This window comes from Musa acuminata, chromosome BXJ1-1, assembly GCF_036884655.1.
Source record: "Musa acuminata AAA Group cultivar baxijiao chromosome BXJ1-1, Cavendish_Baxijiao_AAA, whole genome shotgun sequence".
Classification (NCBI taxonomy): domain Eukaryota; kingdom Viridiplantae; phylum Streptophyta; class Magnoliopsida; order Zingiberales; family Musaceae; genus Musa; species Musa acuminata.
In genome coordinates this window covers 14,449,354-14,474,676 of record NC_088327.1, presented here as the reverse complement: position 1 = coordinate 14,474,676, position 25,323 = coordinate 14,449,354, and the positions used below count along the sequence as shown (strand labels likewise).

At 40.7% G+C, this 25,323-nt stretch overlaps 2 protein-coding genes across 8 annotated transcripts in view; one reads left to right on the top strand and one right to left on the bottom strand.

The window, feature by feature from the left end:
- LOC135675689 (putative acyl-activating enzyme 19) overlaps positions 1-17,888 on the top strand; it is a 28,729-nt gene extending 10,841 nt beyond the window's left edge. The window contains exons 6-18 of one of the 7 annotated variants that reach the window (XM_065186106.1): positions 30-754; positions 8,623-8,698; positions 8,851-8,937; positions 9,023-9,066; positions 10,163-10,271; positions 10,821-10,880; positions 11,714-11,798; positions 11,922-11,986; positions 13,318-13,377; positions 15,388-15,432; positions 17,212-17,318; positions 17,396-17,532; positions 17,614-17,888. In XM_065186106.1, the coding sequence (XP_065042178.1) occupies positions 30-754; positions 8,623-8,698; positions 8,851-8,937; positions 9,023-9,066; positions 10,163-10,271; positions 10,821-10,880; positions 11,714-11,798; positions 11,922-11,986; positions 13,318-13,377; positions 15,388-15,432; positions 17,212-17,318; positions 17,396-17,532; positions 17,614-17,624 (1,611 nt within the window). In that variant the 3' untranslated portion in view covers positions 17,625-17,888. The other 6 variants (XR_010513965.1, XR_010513964.1, XM_065186085.1 and 3 more) reach the window with 6 other exon arrangements.
- Positions 17,889-19,120: 1,232 nt separating this feature from the next.
- LOC103996162 (cellulose synthase-like protein D2) lies at positions 19,121-24,848 on the bottom strand. Its single transcript, XM_009417018.3, has 4 exons — positions 24,533-24,848; positions 23,415-24,338; positions 22,004-22,811; positions 19,121-21,408 (listed from the first exon to the last, which is right to left on the bottom strand). Exons 2-4 carry the CDS (start codon positions 24,296-24,298, stop codon positions 19,651-19,653), a joined length of 3,450 nt encoding a protein of 1,149 aa, XP_009415293.2. The 5' UTR covers positions 24,299-24,338; positions 24,533-24,848; the 3' UTR covers positions 19,121-19,650.
- Between the last annotated feature and the right edge of the window lie 475 nt (positions 24,849-25,323).

Sequence of the window (25,323 nt, the reverse complement as noted above, 5' to 3'; positions counted from 1 at the left end):
CTGATCATAATTTGGTTCCTCTTTGCCAGGTATTTTGTGATGCATTATTGGTTCAAGAAGTTTCAGACTATGATGACTTCTTCTTGATCGGTGGTAACTCCATTTCTGCTGCCCAAGCTGCACATAAGTTGGGGATTGATATGAGATTAATTTATATGTTTCCTACTCCACTTAAGCTTCTAAATGGTCTAATAGAGAGGAAAGAATTGCATGAGAATTTTATTGGACCTGATAATGGGTTCAGGAAAAGATCAAAAGTTTATGGTAATGTGCCTGGTGCTCTTGATTTATCAACCGGAGAAGTGCAAAGAAGTTTTCCACCTGAAAGATCATCACAACCATATGTTGGTGTCCCGGTCCATGATCTCTCCATAGAACATAATGTACAACAATTGATTAGTAACTCTGAGAATATTTACTTTAAGCAAGAAGTTTCTTTTCTGCGTCCAGATTCACTTGGTGCAACTTCGAGTGATCATGGCCTGTGGCCTTCAAAAAGTAATAGGCATAAGATGTCTGCGTTCGGTCGTTGTAATAAAATTATGGATGAACTTGAATGTGACTTGGATAACACAAATAGATTATGGTTGTCAATTAAGACTCCAAGGAGTAGAAAAGGGTCTTTGGAAGAGCTCTGGAAAATCTTGCTCGAGTCATGTGTTGATGCTTCACCTTTGATTGTGTTAATGGATGACAACTTACACCTTCTCATTGGATCTCACTCGCACATATTTCTTTGCATTGATGCACTCAGGTAAGGATCATTCATGCTGCTGGTGCATCTAGATTTTATGCTTCTGATGGTATTTAATTTGCTAGTGTTCTTGCTCTTTCCTCCCTCAATAGGGCCTGATAAATTCTGGGCATCTTATGCCTTGTAAGATTTCTTGATTGCAACAACGTAGCATATGCTTGATAAATTATCATGTTGTTATGAGTTAGTTGATTTTAGGTCTGATTTAAGTGAATTTTCTATCAACATTTTTTTTTCTTGTGAGTCAGAATCTTTCTACCATATTATTATGGACAAAGCTATAAATGAGATGCTTGATGTAATGTTCATGTATGTTCGTGCATTTCGGTTTTGTTCATGCTTTGCACAATATGTAGAGGGCTGGTCATAGGCTTGGCAGCCTTATTTTGTTTGGTATATGGTGGACCTTTTTGGACCCTTTGTCGTGTGACTGTTCAAAGCTTTTAAAGTCTATATTTGTAATTTGCATTGCCTATAAAATGTTTGCTGAAATAGCGGCTTGTGGATCTCGAGTGAAACGCTTTCTCTAACCCATCTTCTCCTTTGTAAGTCCTTAAGGGACCATAGGATGTTTTGGGGAGGTTGACCCTTTGTGGACGGACACGCAAGGGTGTCGCACGACTTAGGCAAAACTAGCTAACTCTGTGACAGTTGGTATCAGAGCGGGACAAGTACACATAGAAATACTTGGCATGTAAATGTGGGGGACCTAACGAGGTTGTGTTGAGGGCAGCCAGCACACATGACCATTTGGGAGAAATGAGCGTTGAATTGTAGGGAAAGGAGTCGCTCAAAGAAGTAAGCATCCGATATTAGCATTTAGAGGAATGACCAACCCTTCGCGCGAGAGGCACCACGAGGATAAGCGAGCTAAGAAGAACGTGTAGCGCACAAAGGTTGGGATGGCTGAGTTCTAGCTATAGTTCGACGTTAGCAATTAAACTTGACAATGCTCAAGGCAAGCAGGGCACTTGGTAAAAGATGAGACTGTGCAAGGTAGGATGGTTTGCTCAACAACTAAAATAGTTGTGCAAAACTCACAGAGGTGAGGAGAATTGCTAATTTAAAGAATTTAGTCCTCATGCAAGGGTTTGTACGCAGACGATGGAATGCCCGTTGCCATCCCAAGGTGACCGAAACTCGACGCCATGGAGCATTGAAATTTTTTCTTCGGCTTGAGAAGGATACGTCCATTAGAGGTTGAAGTGCGCTGCAAGTTCAACATGTTGCTAGGCCTTGAGAGGTGTAGCGAGGGTTGTATTGGCGTACAGTCACAATCTAGCAAGTGCGTTCGTGGGTGCAAAACAATGCATAATTTGTTTAGCAAGGCGGAATAGTCTAAGGGGATGGTTTTCGAAACTTCCAAAGGAAACGATGCGAAGAGAGAAGTTGCTCCAACGAGATAGATAGTCAGGAGGGATATGTCCTGGTTCTTTAGAGGGAGAATCATGTGCAACAGAACGCACATGTTGAAGAGGGGGTATCTCAAGACATTAACTCCACAAATCTCAATGGACCGAGCGAGCGACGAGGAGTCATCGTATGATCCCGCATGAGATAATGCATTGGTGGATGTATTACGAAATTAAGTGGGGGAGTGACCCAAGACAACACCAAATGAAGGCACACTTGAGCCAATATTAAGATCGAACTCAACGGAGGGCTGACCCATGGAATGGTGGGCGTGAGGCTACTATCAACTTAATGCAAACCAAGGAGCGAAGCAACTTGGGTGGAATTTGGTGAAAAGCCTAGGCCACATGAAGGGAGTTGATATAGAAGATGGAACATGGAGCGGAGGTATGAAGCTTTCCTTAGACAGAGGTCAAGGACATGAACTCTTATAGAGGTAAGAGCGGGATCATGTCATTTCATGGGTCCCTCATTCTGATAGAGCGAACTCATCCTGTATGGTGCTAAAGACGAAGAGAGCTTCGAGGCACATGCACTTTATCTCGGTGAAGCATTTGACGAAGGAACTAAGGTGACTCAACTTGCGAAGGCGAAGTTGAGATCAGAAGGCCTTGGCAGGGGAGGGGCAGAGGCCCAGGATATAGACAATGGTGCGCTAATTTCGACAAAGTCGGTGGACTTCGGGAGCTGCTAGGCGACGGACTGTCCTAGAGCTGTGCTTCGTCCGGGTGTGAGCCCGGGAGCGGGTGGACGAAGGTCGATTGCTAAATGAGCGAACACAATCGAATGTGGTAGAGGCCCTACGATGTGCTGGCAGAGGCCACCCATGGAGAGATCGCAGTTCGAGTTCATCCCACAATGATCAGAATGCAATGAAGATGTCACTAGGAGGCGACATGGTACAGCAGATCGTTGTCGAACAGTTCGAGGCAATGCAACATACACGAGACAAATCCCACGAGGGATTGGGTTATATAGAGGTATGATCGGGAGCTACTAGGAGCTCCACTTTGGTGAACAACACGACGACAAGAAAGGTTATAGATTCAAGGAGTGAATGCCATGTTACCACAGAGGTAAGTCTTCCATGCGTGTATTGAATTTTGCATTTGATGAATGTCTTGGTTATCAACATATGAGAGCTGTGTACTACCAAGGGGGGACTTGATCATACAGAGGTATGATCGGAGCGGTTGGAGAGTTGGACTGCTCCATAACTCATATTCGCTTAAGGGAGCCCGACAAGTCAGAGGACAAGGTCGAATAAGCGAACGTTGCTACCAAGGAAGCTAAGGAGAATATAATTGGCACGAGCCTTACAACATTATGGTGGAGGCCATGCATGGGAGTTGCAATTTGTCTTTCCATCGACCAAGGGGAACTGCTCGGAGAACATAAAGGTGTTGAAGTAGATGGTCGAAAGGGGTGAGGAAGCGATGACGAGTGTAGAGGGACTCAACTATCCAAAACCAAGAGTCGGTTAGAATGGAGGTGGACTCGGAGGAGTGTCATAGTGTCACGGAGGCGGATCTATCGATCGCGAAGAAAGGGACGCAAATGCGAGGCAACAGATAGTAGTGCCATAGGCATGGCAGCGCCATAGTATCGCATAAGCGGGACTTCCGTGGAGTCATCGATCCCTTGCTCTTATTGGAGGGAACGCATTGGTCATGAAAGGGGTCGAGGAGGTGGAGAATGTAGAGGCAAACTTTAAGTACCTAGACATGACTGAAGGGCAGAGGCCAAGGAACTTTGTAAGATTGATGTCAACGAGCTTCTCATCAAGATAGTTGAAAGTGAAGGACTTCGGGGCGATGCAAGAGTACTCAACTAAGGAAATAGGTAGTACGCGGTGTTGTACCTTTTCTCTTTAGAGGACTAGGTGACACAAATGATAAAGAATATGGTACAATCCCAGAGGCGACTAAAACTATTAGAGATTTGCTCCAAGTTGGGGTGAAATTTTGCTCTTTTACGGGCAAAACTTCTTGCATTCTAGAAGTTCGATGGTAATGAGAAGATGAATCGCAGTAGCTAACTCAACGCAAGAAGTGCAAACACTTCAAGTACTTCGAAAGTGTGTGCAAAGAACAAGCGAATGCTAGTAACCAATTCGATGCATGTAGTACAACCCTCGAGGAGGTAGGCGAAGTCGAGTAGCCTTTGCCTTCTCAACCCTTAAGAAATTGGGCGAGACCGAGTATCCCAGTTCTCTTATTTATTCAGCAGAGGAGCTCTGCACAGGTTCAAAGACCCTTCGAAGAAACTTAGCAAAAGACAATAGTTGTCAAATTCTCACCAATGGTGATCGGTGCTACTGAGAGTAGACTGTTCGCCTCATTTCCCAACAGAATGCTAATCAAAAGTGGAAGTGATGCGAACCTACTTGAAAATGACAACTAAGTGGAAGAGGAATTGATGGGCGAATTTTGTTGATGAAAGGCCCCAAAAACTTCAAAGTCTGCGAGGCAATGTTTGTTAAAGTTCCAACAGACATCCATCTAGTTCAAGCGGCATGAGATGCTTGAGAGACTAGCGCATAACAAGGGCGGTCTTTTGCTTCATCTGAAGGATCAGTGATTTAAAAAGCGCTAGGCGCCAAGGTCCAAAAACGCCCGAGGCGCTAGGCGCTCGCCCAGGCGCTCGCCCGAGCGAAGCGAGGCGCTAAAAATATAAAAATATAAAATATAATTAATAAATATAATTATTTAAAAATTTAAATATAAAAATATAAAAATATAAAATATAATTAATAAATATAATTATTTAAAAATTTAAATATAAAAATATAAAATATAATTAATAAATATAATTATTTAAAAATTTAAATAAAAAAATATAAAAATATATAATATAATTAATAAATATAATCACATTAACAGTATAAACCTACTGACGGAGAAACGAGGAAGCGGCAGCGGCAGCAGCGGCGAGCGGCGGCAGCAGCGGCGAGCGGCGGCAGCAACGGCGGCAGTAGTAGCGGCGGCAGCGGCAGCGGCAGCGGGAAAGGGAAAGGGAGCGGAAGGCGCGAGCAGCGGGAGGCCTCGAGGGAGGCGCGAGCAGCGGGAAGGCTCGCGGGAGGGCTCGCAGGAGGCGAGAGGGCTCGCGGGAGGCGCGAGCAGCAGGAGGGCTCGAGGGAGGCGCGAGCAGCGGGAGGGCTCGCAGGAGACGCGAGCAGCGAGAGGGCTCGCGGGAGGGCTCGCAGGAGGCGCGAGCAGCGGCAGCGAGCGACGAGATCGCGATCGGGATCGGGATCGAGAGCGGCAGCGGCAGCAGGTTAGTGTTGGGTTAGGGTTAGGGTTGGGGTTATATCGGTTTAGTTGGTTCGATTGAACCAACTAACAACCGAACCAGGACCGAACCCCTTGGTTTACCCAGGCGCTCGCCCGAAGCGCCCAGCGCCTGGGCTCGGGCGAGCGCCCAGGCGGCGCCTGTTTGAAGCGCGCCGCCTGGGACATTAGCGAGGCGCTCGGGCCTCGCCTCGCCTCGCCCGAGCGCCTAGGCGAGCGCCCGAGCGCCTTTTGCAATCACTGTGAAGGATCCGTAGCAATTAACAAGGATAAGCACAACTCGGTCGACCTCATACCAGAGTCAAAGTCATTGGCGAGTTGAAGCAGCATACGAATCAAAGTTGGACTACTTAACAACAGTGATAAAGAGTAGTTGGGAGCCAAGAGGTGTGTTGTAGCTAGAGCAGAAGATGGAAGACTCAGCAAAGACGAGAAGATGCAACGTTTGCAAAGGCTTCGACGAGGATGTCGAAGGAATAAGTGGGGGAGAATATCATGGACAAGGCTATAAACAGAGTGTTTGATGTAATGCTCATGTATGTCCGTACCTTTCAGTTTTATTCACGCTTTGCACAGTATGTAGAGGGATGGCCATAGGCTTGGCAACCCCATTTTGTTTGGTTTGTGGTGGATCTTCTTAGACCCTTTGTCGTGCGATCGTTCAAAACTTGCAAAGTTTATGCTTGTAATTTGCAGTGCCTATAAAGTGTTTGCTGAAATGGCTGCTTATGGATCCCGAGTGAAACACTTTCTCTGACCTGTTTTCTCTTTTGTAGGTCCTTAAAGGACCATAGGAGGTTTTGGGAAGAATGACCCTTTGCGGACGGACAAGCAAAGGTGCCGCACGACTTAGGCAAAACCAACGAAGTCCGTGACAATATGTTGCCTTTTTCTTTGCCATTTACCCTATTTATCTTATATTTCCTTTGACAAATGAGCTAAATCTTAATACTTTGTTATAATGGGGTTCTTAGGAGGTAAATGTTCATATTTGTATAGTAACACATTCACTGCTCAAAGATGTGGATGATGTTATAGATAGATCGTGTAACACGAGACTCCTGCAAATGTGATGTGTGGGGAGTGTAGAACACATTAGATGCTTTGACCTCCAAGACAAATCTGGTTCTATTAAAAATAATTGATATACATGTTAATATCATGGTTCCCCAGCCGGATCATTATGGGTCCGGTATGTGTTGGCGTAACAGCCCACGGTACACTAGCATGTGTCATGAAACTCTTTTAAAGATTTGAGTATATGTGGTGTTGGGAGGCACGCGCCGTAGTTTGTACCGCTGACCAGTATGCATAGCTAGGCACCATATGTTACGTACATAACGGTCTTGGCAAAACATGAATGATGAAACTATGGTTAATATCATATATCTCCATTGAGAAAGGATGATATATTATTGCTAACTTTGTCTTGGAAACGTGTGAGGAAATGAGAAGATATTGAACGACTGCATTTACATGAACGAAACCGCAGGTATAAAAAAGCAGTTGTTAAAAGGTATTATATTTATAAAGAAGCACAATAATGTGTTGTGGTTTTTTAGCAAGAATTGTGCTTCTCTTTAGCCAAAACTGATTAGGTAGGCTAGAAGAACTTTCGAAACATAAATAGTGCATCAGATAATTTTCACTCTTTAGTTAACTGTTGATTGTTCGAGGATGAGCAATGGATCATCCTTTGTCGAAGTTGATGAAAAAGGGGTACTGCTCTTACATTGCCACTCTTAAATTACTTGATTTTTCTTTTTTACTTGTGAGTTATGTAACATCTTGATGGGTGTGACCATTGGCATTAAATACTTGAAATAAATCTTAACTCTCTAGTTGACTGCAGTGTTTGATAGGATTCTAGGGTCCTAGGGCTTCCTTCATGGACTGTTGTGTTGTTACTCTGTGGCTATGGCTTGTTAGTTTTAATGACGGCATATAATTAATTGAAGCAATGTACTAATGAGGGCATTGATTTTGGTTGCTTGCTATATGAAAATTTAATTTTATTTCATAGAGGTTCTATTTAGATTGTAGGTTAGGAAGATTTATGGAGCAACAACTATAGTTACACAGTAAAGCAAAAAATTGATTGTAATTTTCGAGGAGTTCTGGTTTTGACAGATTCTGGAAACTACTGTAGTTTATAATTTCTGTAAAATTTGAACCTGAAGTACTTCATGTTTTGTTTCCTTGACATCTTTTTTTTTCACTTTAGTAATACTATTTTGGGGTTTTACTTGTTCTTAGTTAAGAGGAACCACTCAAGCGGCAAATGTTTATATCCGATAGATACTCTGAGAAATGGCAATGTTTGATAAGAGTTGACCGTTTACAAGTATATGATAAAGACAATTTTTTATATTTGAGGTTCGTGTTGTTAATTCTTGATATGATGTGAAGATCTACTCCTTCCAATGTCTATAATGATCTAGTTTTAGTATTGTTGTGCTTCAAAGGGCCTTCCATCTGATCCTAGTGTCATTTTAAAAAATTCATTTTTTCTCCATTATCATGTAAAATAACCATCTCGATGTCTCTTTGAACCAAGGATTGAAATATCGTACCGTACCGGAGTTTCGACGTTCGTTCGGTACTGTACGATACTGTATACTGAGCGGTATACCATTCGGTATACCGCTCAATATATATATATATATATATATCTATCGACGATGACGTCGCCTCTCTCTTCTCCTAGGCGGGGTGACGTCGCCGAGGTGACGTTGCCTCGTTTATATATATATATATATATATTCCGTTCCGTCCGATAACGGGTGGTCCGTGTACCGGTCGGCTGACGGACTGGTATGTACCAAACGATATTATTCGAAATTGCATACCTTGCTTTGAACAGTCCCAGGACTTGTGTTTTTGTCTAATAAACTAGCACAAATACTTGATGTTGCTGTGTTCATTATTTGTGTATCTGACTATCCGAGCCCAACAGTCACTGATGACTGACTCAACTGACTTTGCAGCTGCAAACTCCCATGAACCAACTATGCTGTGTTAAATTTGATTGTCTATTTGTTTCTGGTCTTTTGATATTATCCACATCAGAAACTATTCTATGTGCTTTCACACACTTACATAATCTATAGTAATTAACTAAATGCAGTGTAACAAATTATTTGTCATTCCTCTCCCTGATGACAGTGGATCTATACGATGGGAAGTTAAGTTAGAAGGTCGTGTTGAGTGTTCGGCAGCAATTACTGGTGATTTTTCACAGGTATTTTTTTCTTTAGCTTTATTGAATTAGTCAGTCTGTACCTACACCTTTATTTGATGTCTCATAAAGTATTTAATTTGCATTTGCAGCTTTATTTTCATCTCTAGCATGTAATTTGAAATATCTGGCTTAATATATTGAAGTGTTTGTAGGTTGTAGTTGGATGCTATAGAGGAAAAATCTATTTTCTTGATTTTGTAACTGGGAACATATCTTGGTACTTTCAAACAGATGGAGAGGTAGAGCAACATCCTGTCAGTAGTACCTCAGAAATCTGAAGTTCATTGATTGATGAATTAAAACATTTTTTTATTTCTTTTGTAGGTTAAGATGCAGCCAATTGTTGATAAGACAAGAAACTTGATATGGTAATTTTAGATTTCTTTATTAAACTTAAAGATTAAGCTATACTTCAAGCAATTGAAGCAAGTAATGCCTTGCTTATTCCAGTTCCCTTTTCCTTTTGCATGTTTATATGAGTGATAGAAAATGAGAGTAAAGGACTTGATAGCAACCGAGGCATTAAGTTTGAATATTTTTAAGTAACTATTGGATCATGATTTTAATTTGAAAAAAATTTCTGTCATGGGTAAGTTTAAAATTTTTTATGCCAACCGCTGAAGCATGTTTCACATGTTTTGCCTGGCACGCCATTATGCTGCTGGGATATGAGAGGGTAAAAATCATAAAACTGATCTTGATCAAAAGAATAAAAGTTAAGATTAGTACATAATGACTAATTTGCCATCCTTGTATTCTCCTGCTCCATCTGCAGTAAGAGGCAGCTGACTCCTGCCCCAATGAGGAAGGGGCAAAGGAAAGGCAAAGAAGAGGCGAGAATCTTTTTTGGTAGCCTTGGGCATCTCCTCTGGACTGACCTTCTGATGTTGCTAAGGACAATGTAGATGCAACTAATTAATATCAGTGGTTAGCGGAAATTTGAGTGATTAAAGAATAGCAATGAGAGACTCCTAGTCGTTGGGATTTAAATAAAAAATTATACTGGTCAGATTCATCTAAGAAAGTTTGGTATTCCAAAGCCCTTCGTCTTAAACCTTGGTCCAAAAAATTTAAAGCTGGTGCACTCTTTTTAGAGTCCACTTGTGTTTAAACCTTTTGATTACCTTAGGATTCATGAAGCAGTCCAGTTCTCTTTAGACCTCTTGGTACCCTAGGTTTCATAAATCATTATCCCAAAAGAATGATATTTTAATTAAAGTAACCTGAACTTACGGAAACCTGAATCCACTCAATAATCATTATTTCTATTACAAGGAGCCTTTTCGTAAACAAAATATCAACTTACACAGCTATAATTTGTCAGGATTAGACAATATTTTTATATAAATAAATTGAAGTTTTCTGACATGTTTTATTTTAATTGATATGTAGGTGTGGTTCTCAGTGAGGTTATTAGTTTACAAAGTTTGTTTTTTCACATGTTTTATTTTAATTGATATGCAGGTGTGGTTCTCATGATCAGTCTCTATATGCATTGGACTACAAGGAACATTGTTTAGTTTACAAAGTTTCTTGTGGTGGGAGCATATTTGGTTCGCCTTATATTGATGTGGTACATCAAATACTTCTTGAATAATTCATTATGTTTCTTACCTTGGATTACGTATCAAGAAAATGAGCTTCAGTCCTTTGTGGCAGTTGACATTTTTATCTCCAATCTTAAAAATGATTACTGCTGCTCTCGGTACATTTAAATATTTTAAATCTTACTCTTCTTGGGAATTCTAATTGAAGATTTTACAACCCCTCTATCTACCAAGGACTTTTAATTTTCTTATGCGAAGACTTCCTCCACACGCATTGGAATGGACCAGCCTTAAACAAAATCTTATCTGTTGCATTCTTTTGTGGATTGAATGCCTTCAGTACTGTCTGTATTTTTTATTATTTTTAGCATATTGAGATAGAAGGTATTTCTGTATTGTTTTTAAAATCTCAAATTCCATTCTCTGATTTCAAATAACATGTGAGAACTAGGAACCTTTTTATCAAGTAGGTTTTAGTGCTCTTGTAATCTTTTAAATTAAGAATAATTATGCCTATTCTGAATCTTGTCTTGTTTAGGAACTGCAAATTGAACTGCATGTCATCTTATTTTTAGGTACACAACATGATATATGTTGCATCTACAAGTGGCCGTGTGACTGGCATATCTTTAGCGGTATTGTATCAACCAATCTTTTCCTTTTAGAGAAACCTCAAAATAATTCAAAATATTCAGTTGAGGATGCTGATGTAAATGTTTGTGAACATATCAAGTTTCATGTTGTAGCATATTGTATTTTATGAAAGGTTTTTGTAGATGTTTTCATATGTAAATCATAACTATTGTAGTCCTCTTCTGTAGATTGGTTGGTTTTTATTTTCTTAGTTACTAATATCCCTTTTTTTTTTCTTATGTTCTTGCATCTTAGACCCTTGATTTTATATGTTCTAAGCCTGCAGGATACATTTTGATTTTGTTTCTTATACAAGTTTGTAAATTTTTTAAACCCTTCAATTATAAAATACTAAGTCGTTTACATACCTTTAAGTGAGACTTCGTCCGCCATAACTCTTTAGATCTCTTTAATTTACATATAATTCTTTTGAGGATCTGTTGATCAGTTACACAATAAATAATTCTTCTTATATTTTGAGTAATTTGCTTTTTTTTCCACTTAGATTTTTTATTACTGTTACATTTGTTCATCTTATATTTTGCAAATAGGTCGTGAAGTCATTAAAGTTGACATATAAGCCTTTTTCTATCATTAGTTTTTCAAATACACAAGAAAATTTCTGTATAGACCTATTTTGTGAAACATTCTGTACAACTAGGTCAAATCTCATTCCCAACATCACTCAACATTTGTCAGATGTACTTTCATGCACTTCCTTTCTGGTTTTGCAATGCAATGATGCAGCAGAAATAGATTCCTTTGGATGAATTCTGATAATGTGACTACTATTTTGCAAGTAGCTAAGTGTACTCTTATATCATAAATAAATCAGGTAGTACCATTCAGTGTGACATGGCTTTTTGAGGCAGGAGTGCCAATATTTGGATCTCTGTCTATGGACTCCAAATGCAGAAATGGTACTGGTCTGTTTCTCTTGAATTATTTTTTAGTGATTTTTAAGTTTCCTATTATATTTTCATTTCCTTACTATTTTAACTCAAGAAGTGAATTATTTCTAATACTTTTGGCTGCTTTAACAGTTATTTGTTGCATGGTGGACGGTCATGTGCTCGCATTGAGTCCAGAAGGAGCTGTAGTTTGGAAGGTATTCCCGAAATGGCATTGCATAATGTTGTTGATATGCCACAGTTTTTGTAATGCATACAATGATTTTTTTAATGCCACTCTTGTCTAAAATAATTATGCTTTTCTTTTTTAGTTTCTGAATATCAGTTTGCAGAGACTAAACTAATATGAATATATAAATCTATATCCTTTTTACTGTACCATTTGTGCAATATGATAAAATAAACTATTCAAAAGAAAGAAGAGCATCTGCACTATTTCTATCAAAGTTATTAGGTAGCATATAGAAAAATTTCATGATTAGATATGTGCTGATGCTGGCAGTGATTTGGAGTTATAGACAAAAACAGTAGATGTAGTTAAGTGTGGGGACTTCAATTTTGCTCCAATCAATCCATACCAGCTAGTATTTACTGGTCCCAGCATGAATTGGGGATGCAGCGGACCTTCCTATTTCGGGCGGTCCAGTCTGATCTTTTAATTCAAGTGCTGTGTTTTTCCTTTTCTATTAAAGTTGGGCAACATGCTATGGTTTTCAACTTGCGAGCATTTATTTTGCGCTGTCGTTGCTCAATTGCTGCTGCCTGCCACCTGTCTCATCTCCGATGCATCTCCTCATCCTCATCCTCTTCCTTCTCCTTCCTTTTTCCTTCTTTCTCCTTCCATCTTTCGTCTTTTTTCCATCTCCCTTCTTACTTCTTCCTCTTCATTCTTTCTCCTTCCTCCTCCCTTCTTCTTCCTCTATGGTCACCTTTCTTCTTTCTCCTTCCCTTAGTAGAATGGTATTAAGATACATTTTGGCATACTGTATGTCGGTACACCCAAATGGACTGGACCTGTACTTGTCCGGCCATGGACCGGCAAGGGTCTGGTACCATAAATTGAAAACTTTAGTTAAGTGGTTGTCATTTTATACAGATCCTGTACACAACCTATAAGAAGGCAGGTTTTGGAACTTAATATACATCAAGACTAATGTTATATTTTTGCATTTTGTTTTTCTGGTGGTAAACAAATCATTTATAAGCATAGTCATGCTTTATGATGATTTTTAATGTTGTTTTTCCTTGTATTCATGAGGTGTAGCTTAGTGGTTGGCTATTCAGCCTATTTTTAAAATGTATGCTTTTAGCATCTAATGCTTGCCTTTGGATTGGCTAATGTTGCTTATTTTGAGTCAAATAATTTTGACAGGTGTAGCTAGATCTTTCCAACTATGACTAGCCCTATTAGGTTCTCTATGTTCTCTCCTGGCTAATGTTGCCTTCATTTTGAAAACTTGGCTAACCATCTGGGTTGCAGGCATTAAAAAAGTGCAAAACCTTGGTCTCATTGTTTGTATGTTATCAGGCTGTTGTTGGTGGTCCAATTTTTGCTGGAGCTTGCATTTCCTCTGTTCTTGCAGGCCAGGTTTTTGTTCTTTGCTGTGTTTCATTTTATTTTTATTAACAGTTTCAAAATACCAATTTTGTTATCGCATATATTAATTTTTTCATTTGGAAAAGATTGATATGTTTAGTCTTCACATGTCATAATGGTCTGCTGGATGCAAAGATCTTGCTGATCCTTGGCCTTCATGACTTTGACAAAACCTGACACGTATTGGTGCATTACAGTGTACCACCAGCAAACCTTGCCAATAAACTCGCACTGACATGGTAATAATTAGTGAACATGCTGTTTGGTTTTTGAATTTTGAGTTTCTTGATTGATTTAACGGACTATACGTTGTAGAACAGTTCAAAGAAATTTTGGATTGTCACATCACTTGGTCGGTGAGTTTTGAGATTTTCTTGTGGGCATTCATGTGGACAAAGATGCAATGTCATCCCTGGAGCCTGTCCTCTCTGCTGTTACCTATGTAACTAATGTTTGTTAAAAGTGTTACGTAGAAATCCATTATCTGACTCATATAATGCTTAGAGAAGAAAAAATACCAATGAGATTTGCTGAAGGATTTCATGATCTGTTTAGTCTTGAACCTAGATTTCCCTTACTTTCTAGTGCAAAATATAAGTAAAAAACATAAGACACCAGCAATAGAAATTTTTGGTTGATACATTTATAATAGGTTTTTGTGCTCATGTTTGGCTATATCAGCCTCGGATTCTCTTGATTGAGCTGCACTTACATGTACCAGCCCTTATCAGATGGTATGGGCATGATTTAATTCAAAAACAGCTAACCAGGCTCATAAGTACATTAGTTTGGTTCACTTTAGCACAGGTTATTGCTGGCTATTAAGTACCAGTGTGTTAGTCTCTAGATTGGGCACCCATGTGATTGCACATGCTATCCGCTCAAAACAACTATCTTTAGATTTGTAGCACTCAAAAGTGCCTATCTCTTATAGGTGGATCTTGAAAATTTGCAACATTTGAGTAATACGTAATTACGCATTATGAAGGTAGAATCAAATAAGCTCATGGATCCAACATAATTCATGAATGATCAACATTATTTCTAAATTAAGTGATCTACTACATGCATGTACCTGTACTGGTTTGTGATTGTATATAAATGTAGTTATAAACATATGATATAGGTGCATAGACTCAGCCTCGTGGGTCTTGTTTTCTTCTTAAGCTATTTGTAATTTTGTATAGGCTCCCATGTGTTCAATTATAACAACTTGCTTTGTGACGCCATTTATTTGCCATAGTAGTAGTACACACTAACCTATGGGCATGGCAGTTCATGAGATGGAGAGTTGACATTGTGGGCAATTCAGTGGTAGCAACATGATTTATATTTTACTCCTGTGACCAATCTAGTTGGAAGTTCGTTAGGTAAGAAAGTAGTGAAATATTATCAATTTTGGAGTTCTTTTATGAATAAAGTTATTAAGGATTATGTATACATATACATGAATTATGTAGTGATGGTTTAACTGGAACAAAGATTTATCCAACAGATATTAACTGATGGAGGAGACAGATCTATCCAACATATTCCTATGTTTTTTTATGTATCTCAATAGTGTCAAAAGATCTTTGTAGTTGATCTCAAATAGTTGGGACTTTATGACTTTGTTATTGTTGTTGTATATTACTGATGGAGGATAGCTAAGAACATAAAATAGCAGCAGAAACCTTTCTAATATAGGAATCATTATCCAATCATTTCAGAATCTACAAACAAACAATATAAATAAAAGAGAAATGAAATTTCAGCCAGATCTTTTATAGGGGATATCACAAACTTTTGCAACATCAAACTGGCAAGCATACAACAAATTTGGTGTGCCTGCAATCGTGAAATATTTGGCTGGATTGGAACTTTTTTTACAAAATTGCTACAATTTAACTTTGATCATTTGTAGCATATTGCAAAAGAATATGTTGATTATATAAATTTCTTTTTACTGTTTGAAGTAAATTGAATAATTCTCTTATTATTTTTGCTTTAATTTATTTGCAGATTTTGGTTTGTTGTCGAAATGGGAGCTTATACTCATTTGATTTGGTAAGCTTTGATGTTCGACCCATATAAGAACTAGCCAATAATAAGTTGATCAAGTGACCATGCAGCATCAGATTAACATGTATTTCACTGGAAATTATTCAATGATGCACTTCTTTCATTTATATTTGAAAATTTTCATCTTAACTAATTGGCAACCTAAATTTTCTGCAGCTCTGCTAGACTAGTTTGTTCAACCTATATATGTAGAATTGATTATTGAACTTATAGAGATGCTTTATTAGGTTAGGGATTTAAATTAGATGAGGTTTAGATCAAATGTCTGAACTGTAACTTTAGAAATAAAGAAATAGAAGTGTAAGTTGAAAAGGTGATGAAGACAACAAAGATGACAAGCCATGATATCCCAGCTATTTGGGGACGGCTGCATGGATTTGTTTCCCACCATTGAACTTTGTGTGAGGCAATATCTCTAGTTCCGTTGAGCATTTAAATATCTCTTTATTTATTTATAGCCAAGTTTCTTAGGTCTCATCCTACTCTTTATGCCACTAATTTTTATTTACTTGCATTGTCTATCATAGCATCCGTAGGTTTTCCTTTTAACACGTCGACGCTATCTTAGACGACTTTTCCTCATTGTGAAATTCAATAAAGTTTCATGCTGGTTGTTAGTGGCCCAACACAACCCCTCATTCTTTTCTACATCAGATTGACATTAGCGGTGTTTGAAATGGTTGTTAAGACATTTAAAAAACTAGAAGTTCATATCTTGAGTCTACGGTGTTTGAAATGGTTGTTAATACATTTCAAAAGCTAGAATTTCATATATTGAGTCTATACCTTATTTAGAAGGAGAGATCTGAGATTGATGTGTCCTGCTGGTTAGATTGAGTCTTTTTCTTCTTTAATTAGTTTAGATTTTGGTTAGGTTTGAGGGTCAACCTTGGTGTCATGGTAAGATTATTTTTTGTGACATATATAACTAGAGCTCAAGATATGGGAAACATTCTCTTCTTGCAAGGTATGAAAGTGTCAATTGACACTTTCCAAATCCTATATTAGTAGAAGCTAAAAGCACTAGACCACCCTTATCCATAGAGTTCTAGATTAGTTGAATTTTCTATGATGGTCTACAAGTAAAGCTGCACATAGCTGAAATATGAATGTTTTAAAATAATTTAAATGCAAGTTATGAGTTCAGTGCCTGTTGTCATTCCTCGCTCTATTCTTGTTACCCTCTCCTCTGTGCCTGCTTATCTCCTGTCCAACTTTTAATTGTATCATTGTTTCACATCAAAGACTATCAATTATCTGCGTATCTTGAATGCTGGTTATCAGCACCTAATTTTGCCTTTTGGACAGCATTAGCACTTGACCATGCCTTTTATCTATTTAATGAGTCCCATGTGGTGGATTTGTGTGCAATCTATATTAATTGTATAGTTGGTGGAAGATGAACATAAATTGAAATTAACCAGTTCATGTGCGAGGCAAATGACCAGGATCAAGGACAGACCAGAATCATTTACAAGACTTGCCAACCAAAATTATAATAATTGTGGCCTCTCACAATTTCCCTTGTCCAACATGAGGGTACTCAACTTCATTTGCTGCCTTTCAGGTAGTTTAATGTGCTTGTTTAGACACCATAGAGCTGATTTAATTAGTTTCAACCTGCTAGGATACAATTCTTACATTATCTGATTCTTGTTTAGTTTAGATACAAGATTGTTATGGGAATATCCAAATCATGATGCCTGACGTATATTAAAATGACAATATCGTCAGACCTTATCAGTTTCGTGTGCCATGTTATAGGAAGGAGCTACACTCTGGGAGTACCAGATTGGAGATCCAATCACATCTTCTGCCTACGTTGACGAGCAAACCGAGTTGATATCAGAATCATCACGGCCACACGAGAGGTATGCCATGATCTGTTGTGCCGTACTCAAGGGGCTTCTATTTCTGATGATAAAATGAACAACATCTGCAATTTCAGGTTGGCTTGCATCTGCGGCACCTCAGGCAGCGTTCATGTCATCAGGATTAGCACAGAGCCGAAGCGTGGGGCGAGCACAGCAGATGAACTTCCACAAACTCCCATGGTGGAAGAGTTTGCACGCATTGACCTCCCAGGTGACATATTCTCTTCGCCTGTAATGATAGGAGGTCGTATCTTCCTCGGGTGCAGAGATGATTATGTTCATTGCATCGCAGTCGTTCCCTAACCGCATTCGGCCGTACATACATACATTGATTAGATCACCAAATGCCCCCCTGTTCCTTCTGTTCCCGACATTATCGTCATGGAGGAGGGTTGTTTCTCCGCTGTGGTTCACCTGACACAAAAACACTGTTTCTTATGCGGGTGATTGTCATCATCATCAGAAGGAAGAGGGAAGATGGGAAAACTGATGTAAACTGTGACTCAGACAATTACCTCCTCTCCTGTCCAAGTAATGAAGGGTTAAACTGTTGGTTTGCTTGATTCATATCTCTATATTGCCTCTTACAATGTAAATCCAGTTAGGAGGGAACGTAAATCCAGTCACGAGAGCATGAGCCAAAAAACCATCGAGCTTAGCATGTAAAAGGCTCCCCTGTTTAGAGTGATTGAATCATGCCTCAACAATAGGGCATCCTCATCCACCAGTCTCACTCTATTCTCCATTTAGATGGGAAATGAGGAATTTATATCATTTGGTTCAATTGAATCAGATGACTACAATCGATTCAACTTAAGCTCAATCCAGGTGGGCGGTTGGTCTATCCAATGTAATGTATGAGCTTTGAGCCTAATGCCTCGACTCAGAAGATATTGTTGATAGGTGGGTTACGAAGAGGGGTGAGAGTGCTGTATTATTATCCCATGATAAAAAATGTTCATCCTCCATCTCCTTTTCATTCCTTGGGTGATTGGCACCTCCATCAAGGTTGACGATAAATAAATATAACCCGACGACTTTTCAGGCGTTGACTTTCCAGCTCCAACAATGCCAAGAATCGATTCTTCTTGGCAATAAAATAAATATCAACGATCACATTGCAGATTACAAAGCAACCATCTTTAATTACCTTGGAGATGCTATCTTTGAATGTTCGGCCGTTGTGGTCGTTGCTCGTGATCCGATGCCTTCGTCCACTGTTTGCCCTAATTTATGTTATGACGTTATAATCCGCAAGCCAAGCCCCATCTTACGATGTAGCAGTGGGGATCTCACACCTATCGTAGGTCCAAACCCTAGAAAAGTCCAACAAAGACAGTAATTTCGACATCGAGTGGCAGAGGGACTGCTTCATTGTTTGAATTCAGAAGATAGCGGGGATCTCACACCCATCGGGTCCGCCCTTAGGTCCAAAACCCTAGAAAAGCCCAACAAAGATGGTAATTTCGACATGGAGTGGTAGAGGGACAACCGATAGTGCCTTGGAATCCGAGATCTCCTACAATATAGTGAGCCTGAAAACGAGAGAGAGAGAGAGAGAGAGGTGCTGATCACGTAACGGGAGGGAGACGAGTAGCAAAAACAAAGCAATGGGGAGAATAGGGAAACGTAAAGAACATTCTGATTGATGTGGAGGTACTTTCGTAGTTCAACTTGTGAAATGACAATTTAGCCACAACGCTCAAGCTGGACTACAATGATGAGCAAAGCTGTATTCATCAAAACAGATGCTCGGCAACATGGGAAAGCAAACGTACATAAGAAAGAAAGCAAGCATATCACCACAGGGACTTGAGAGCATATTTTGCTGAAGAGAATATTTGCTACACCTTTTAAACACTCATAAAATACTGCCAAACGTAAAGTCCACATTTGGTAACTACAAAAAAAAAATTCTATAGAAGACATGTCTACTAAAATACAAGCAGCAGAGAAGTTGAGACTTGATGACAATGAAAAATACTGTAGACAGATGGCCTCAAATTCACATCTAACTATTACAAACAGCTTGTCCAATATACTACCTTCCATCATATGCATAGAACTCTCCCCCTCCCCCACCCCCCTCTTCCTCCTCTGCTGTGAACCAACCATATATGTCCAATGTAATCAGTAAAATAAAAAAAATTATAAGAATAAAAACTCCCACAAAGAGTAAGCAGAAAGCCATGGCAGCCTGCTACTCTTTCTTAGGTTGCTCATTTGTATCTCCTACAAAGTGGCTAAAGGCAGGACCAGTAGCATACGAGAACTCTTCCATCATGACAATCCCCATCTTGCCAATCTCAGACTGCAACATTGTGATGAATCAAGGAAAAGTGAAGGATCCACCAATCTGTGAATTACCACCAGATGGGGGACTGATCGCAACCCAAAGCAGTGATATAGTGATAGAAATGAGTCCAGACCACACGAAAACAATGGTTGGCGTCCTTCCTCTCCGTCCCATTAAACCTTTAGCAAACGGGTATAAATGCGCCAACACCCAAAAGCTGAAGAATACCCCGCCCAGAAGCTTGCTCCACTGTGGTATGGTACTATATATAGTACGGCTAACTCCCACGGCGATGGCTATTAAATTCATCATCATGATGGTGATGGGTGCTATCATCAGTGAGGTCCACTTCACTATATAGAGATCAGCAAATTCATCATCCTCATCATCTCCTGCTGATTTTGATGTGAGGGTGAATGAGATCTCAATCCCAGCAATCACCTTAAGCAACCCCTGGAGCACAGCTGCAAGATGAGCACTGGTTCCTCCTATCAGCCAGAACTGCTCATTTCGCCACCATTCTTCAAGTTCAATTCCAGACCACTTGATCTCAAGAACCGCGAGCATACAGAGTGTCAATGTGATGATCAGAAGGTATGTGAGGAAGGTCACATTGAGGGTTTGCACAATGAACTGTCCCGTGAAAAGAGAGAGCGCGGGTAGGAAGCAGTAGACAATAAGAAAGATGGAGGTAAATGGGTATATCCCGACATTGAGGTATGCAATCCTTTGAAGAATCTTCATTCTTGGACTTGCAAGAAGTGCATTGTTACGGGAGAAGAAAATCTCAACAGAGCCTGTAGCCCACCTGAGAACTTGGTGGAGCCGATCAGTTAGGTTGATTGGAGCAGTCCCACGGAAGGCATCAGGCTTGGTCACACAGTATACTGACTTCCACCCTCTGTTGTGCATCCTGTAGCCAGTAACGACATCTTCAGTCACTGACCCATAGATCCATCCGACACGCTGACCCCACTCAGTCTTGTCTTCGTACCAGCATGAAATAACACTGATTGCTTCAGCTACAGTGGATGCATCAAGAAGGTCACGAGGAGCGGTTAGGAGACCAGGTGCACGACCATTCTTAACAGCTGGATGATCAGCAAGAGGGCGTCCTTGGAACTCAGAAACAGGAATGGAGTCAATGAGAAAGGTTGAATTTCCAAATTTCTTAGGAAAAGTAGACATGGCCATCTCATCATCTTCAGAGTCTCCCATGCGAAGAGCCCGTGTCTCTTCAGATGCCACAGCTGCGTGAGTCTTGTGCTTTTGGGGAAAACAGCAGCTGCAGCATCCACCATGGTGTTCTTTGGATCGAGGAGGATCAAAGCCATAGAGAGCAATACGTCGGAAAAGGCAGCCAGTACCAACATAAACTGGCCCCTGAAGGCCATCAAGAGCTCGCATGTTGACATCAAAGAAGACTGTGTTGTTGTTGGCATAACGATCAGAAGGATCTATGCCCTCAAACCTCTGAGGAAACTGGACGTAGCAGATGCGGTCACCACCACGATCCATCATGAAGCACATGCCCTCTCGAAGGGCCTGCGAGTTATAGACATAGTGGTCGCAGTCAAGGTTGAGAATGAAAGGGCCATTTGACATAATTGCTGAGGCACGAACGAGAGCATTCATAGCCCCAGCCTTCTTGTTGTGGTCATATCCTGGACGCTTCTCACGAGAGACATAGACCAGCATGGGAAGACGAATATCTATATCAGTGAAATCTAGTGGCCTACCCTCTTCGTTGTTCCCAAATAATGGTTCATGACTTGGAGGTTTCAACATTACCTGCAACAAAGATAGATACGTGAATATAGTGACTTCTACTTTCTAGTTTGTCTGCCTGTTATTAGGTATCAAATAAGATTAATCATGAAGCTTGAAGCAAACAGCATAAAATAGTAATACTAACACGAATAGATATAATTTTGACCTAAAATTAAACATCAACAACCAAATTAACACCTATGTTCGTAAAAAACTGGTGCTGCCAGCAAACTCAAGAGAAAAGATTGACATATTAAAAAACAGGGCCAGAACTGGTGAGAAACAATTGGCGGTAATATGATAAATCTATTACGAGCTAGAGAAAGATGCAAGCATGAAAGCCAAGAGAAAAGGAAATAAAGAATAACTGCACAGACCATTGATCTCAAACTTATGGTGTTGCCTGTTTTTTCTCCTATATTTTATCCAGCATCAAATCATGGGGGATAAAGACCACAAAAAAAAAACAGATTTCATCAGACATGTGACAATTTAACAGCCTGATGAACCTTAAACAGATGGATAATGGACTCTGTGCATGAAGGTTAAAAACAGAAAATATGCATCAATGAGACCAGCTTATTTGCAAAAACAGTAGTACTTAGAAACACAATACCTGAATGATTCCAGCATGATCACCCCGAGTGTGCTCCGAGGAGGGGTTCATCCAAGTTCCAGGCCAGTGGGTGCCATCGGCCATCCATGTAGCTTTAGGAATCTTCACGGGTTCTACTGGATCATCACCTGCAACCTCCCTTTGTCGTTTCATTGCTTTGATCTCTTCACGTGCATGGTATGCATCAGACCGCCGTCGGATTGAATCAGGCAACCCATTGATTCGAACCTTGAATTCATCATACTCTCTCTTTACCCGCCTCCGGTCCTTGACAAAGTCAGATCGCACCTTGTTCTTGTATGGATCTCTCTTCAAATTAAAGTAACTTTCTGGGTTCCTAGGCTCAACACCATGTTTACGGCAGAAAGGAACCCAGATATTGGCGAAGCTAGCAGCCTCAGCCATTGCTTCAAAAGTCAAAAGGGCACCACCATCATCTGAAACATAGCATGCTAGCTTTTCTACAGGGTAATCAGCAGCAAGGATGGAGAGTATGGTATTTGCCGTTACAAGTGGAGGTTCTTTCTCAGAGTCCGCTGTGGAGACAAAGACATCAATACCTGGAAGATCAGATTTTCCACTAGGGTTGTTTGCCGAAGGAGTCTCAAACTTTTCCCTTAGAATGGCGAGGTCAGCAGCACGGTTCACAGGGCAGAGTTTTGGGAGTTGATCCAACAGCCAGGAAAATGCGAACCACAGCTCACAGACGACAGACATCCCCCACAGCCAAACTGCATCCTCATTTTTGTGCTTTATTCTCCATGCAAGAAACAGGGCAAGAAAAGCCATGCGGATAACAATGAGGAGCCTGTAAGCCAGAAATCATAAAATCATGATCTTCCTAATTATAAAGACAATGTGGTATTCGAAGGATGTAAAGCAAACTCAAATAGGATTCAAACAAACAGTGAATGTATTATGACGACCAGGAGGATATATATGACACAAATATAACAATATGACCATAGAAAACAAGTTTGATTATACAGCAACAAGTGCTGATCATAAAATGACTTGACTAGAAGAGCCAGCCCACAAATTTGTTTGTGCTTTCCAGTGTACAACCAATTCTCAGGAATAATGTGTCTGTGCTTTCCTCTTCCTAGCAAGCTCAATTTCTAGAAAACTCGGTACGTTGATGACTTGGATGATCCAAATTCTCTTTCACCAATGTCATGATTAATCTTGATATAAGCATACAAAGATGTTATATCTACAAAGTTTCAGAGACAATTTCCTCTGCCATATATGTAAGCTACAGAACAGATAAACTTGATTTCTGGGTATTAGACATTGTTTCTACCTAACAAAAAAAATGAGCAATTTGAATAACCATCACACAAGTCAAAAGGAATTGATAGAACACAATTCAGATATCATACAAAAAGAACAAAGCAGTAGTTGTGGTTACCTATACGGACTTAATACTGCAGCAGGGATCTTCAACTTTCGAGTGAGTGGTCTCCATGGTTTGTTCATCAGTTCTGTAGGCTGTTCATTTCCTCCATCCCCCCCTTCACCTCTATCCTCCGTCGGCCAAATTGCATTACCGTAGCCATAGGTCCCCTTCGTCTCAAAGAGCCAACGGTTGTGATCCCAATCACCCGTCTGACTTCTGGTCATCTTCTGTGACCTCATTATCGAAAGCCTCCTCTCCATCTTCGACACTCCATGTGGAGCTGGCAGCGAGAGCGGTTGTCCAGCCACAGCATTGTTGACCACCTCCTCCAATTCAGTAGTCTTGTATGGTTCTTTGCATCCTGGACAGATCCCGCCACCAACCTTCACTGCATCCGAAAAGCACTCAGCACAGATCTTGAAGTCGCACTCACAAGGGAGGATATCAACCCCTCGCTCGTCGCTCATAACCTTTGAGTCGCATCCCGGCATAGCGCAAGATGAGCCCTTGGCACCAGCCATCTGTGGATGGTTGGCCACTGACTCGATGACCTTGTCCATCAGATGAGCACGAGTGACACTGTTGCATCCACCTGTAAACAGTGAATTCGAGACGTATTGCTCTTCAACCTTGGCAGAGATAACAGTATCCATCGGTTGGTTGTCGGGAGTCGGCGGGATGTGGACATGATAGTTCATGTATTCCTTGTCAAAATCACGGCTGCCGAAATCACTGTCAAGATCGTCCCTGGAGTAGCTGACGTACCGGCCCGACGGAGTCCGTCGGGCAAAGGTCACGACGGGCGCATTAGGTGGTCTACCATCGCCCTGCTGTGAATCGGATGACGAGGCTACCCGCACGGATCGACTGGCCCTAAGAACATTGTTCGAAGTCATGGCCCCTTGCCAGATCGAGAAAGAAAACAGAGATCAAGACCTGCAAAAGAGGAAATTGGAAACCTCGAGTATAAATGGTGTGAATCGAACGTCATTGATTGGAGGAACAAAAGGGATCATAAAAGATCCAAGCTTTCTCAAGAGAGCATCTTGAACGGAGATCGGAGAACGAGGAAGAGGACCCAATGAGCCAAAACGCCTCAAAAGAAGAAACGCAACGGTTAGATCACCTACCTCCCCACTCGATGCTTCTTCTCCGAGAGAGAGAGCCAGAGAGAGAGAGAGAAAACACGACGGGTCTTTAAAGACGAAGTGTCCGAAAGAACGTCCGATTTGACACCGACTCCGACTCGGACAACAACGCGGAACAGTTCAGCCCCGTTTCCTTTCCATCTTTTCTTACGAACTGGGTCAAAAGGGGAGGCGACGCTGTCAGGAAGGGAGTTCACCGGAGGCTGCCACCACCAGAACGTCACCGTCGCGGAGCGTGTGGGTGTTAGGGTTCGGCCGTGCTCTTGGTGGAGTGACAGAGAAAAGAGGAGGGAGAAAGGAGCGGCGTTTTTCTTTTATGGAAAGGATGAGAATTAAAATAAGAAATATTTCCTTACAGTAAAGCGACGAGGAAGCCGAGAAGAACGCGCCCTCGAAATCACATCCGCTGTCGGATTCGAACATGAAACACGATTTACTCGCGTGGCAACCACTCGATCGACGACAACTGGATAAGTGGGTTTGAAGAAGAAAACACCGGTACGATCGGCTCTTACGTGTCACGACGCACTGGCTGAGATAAGACCGCGCATCCGTTAGATCACCAAAGATCCGTCAGCGTAAGATTTTTGCGTATAAAAAGAGCGTCAACATAGCAAAGTTCGATTCCCCGGTTGTCGGGCTCAGCTGTACACTCCGAGGCAGCTTCTATCGCTGTTAGCGGCTGCTTTAAGGTGGACCCCACGAAGATAAGCGTAGATGCACTGCCACGTTCGAAGACCAGTGCTAAAGCTGTCTGTTTGCGAACAGCGGAG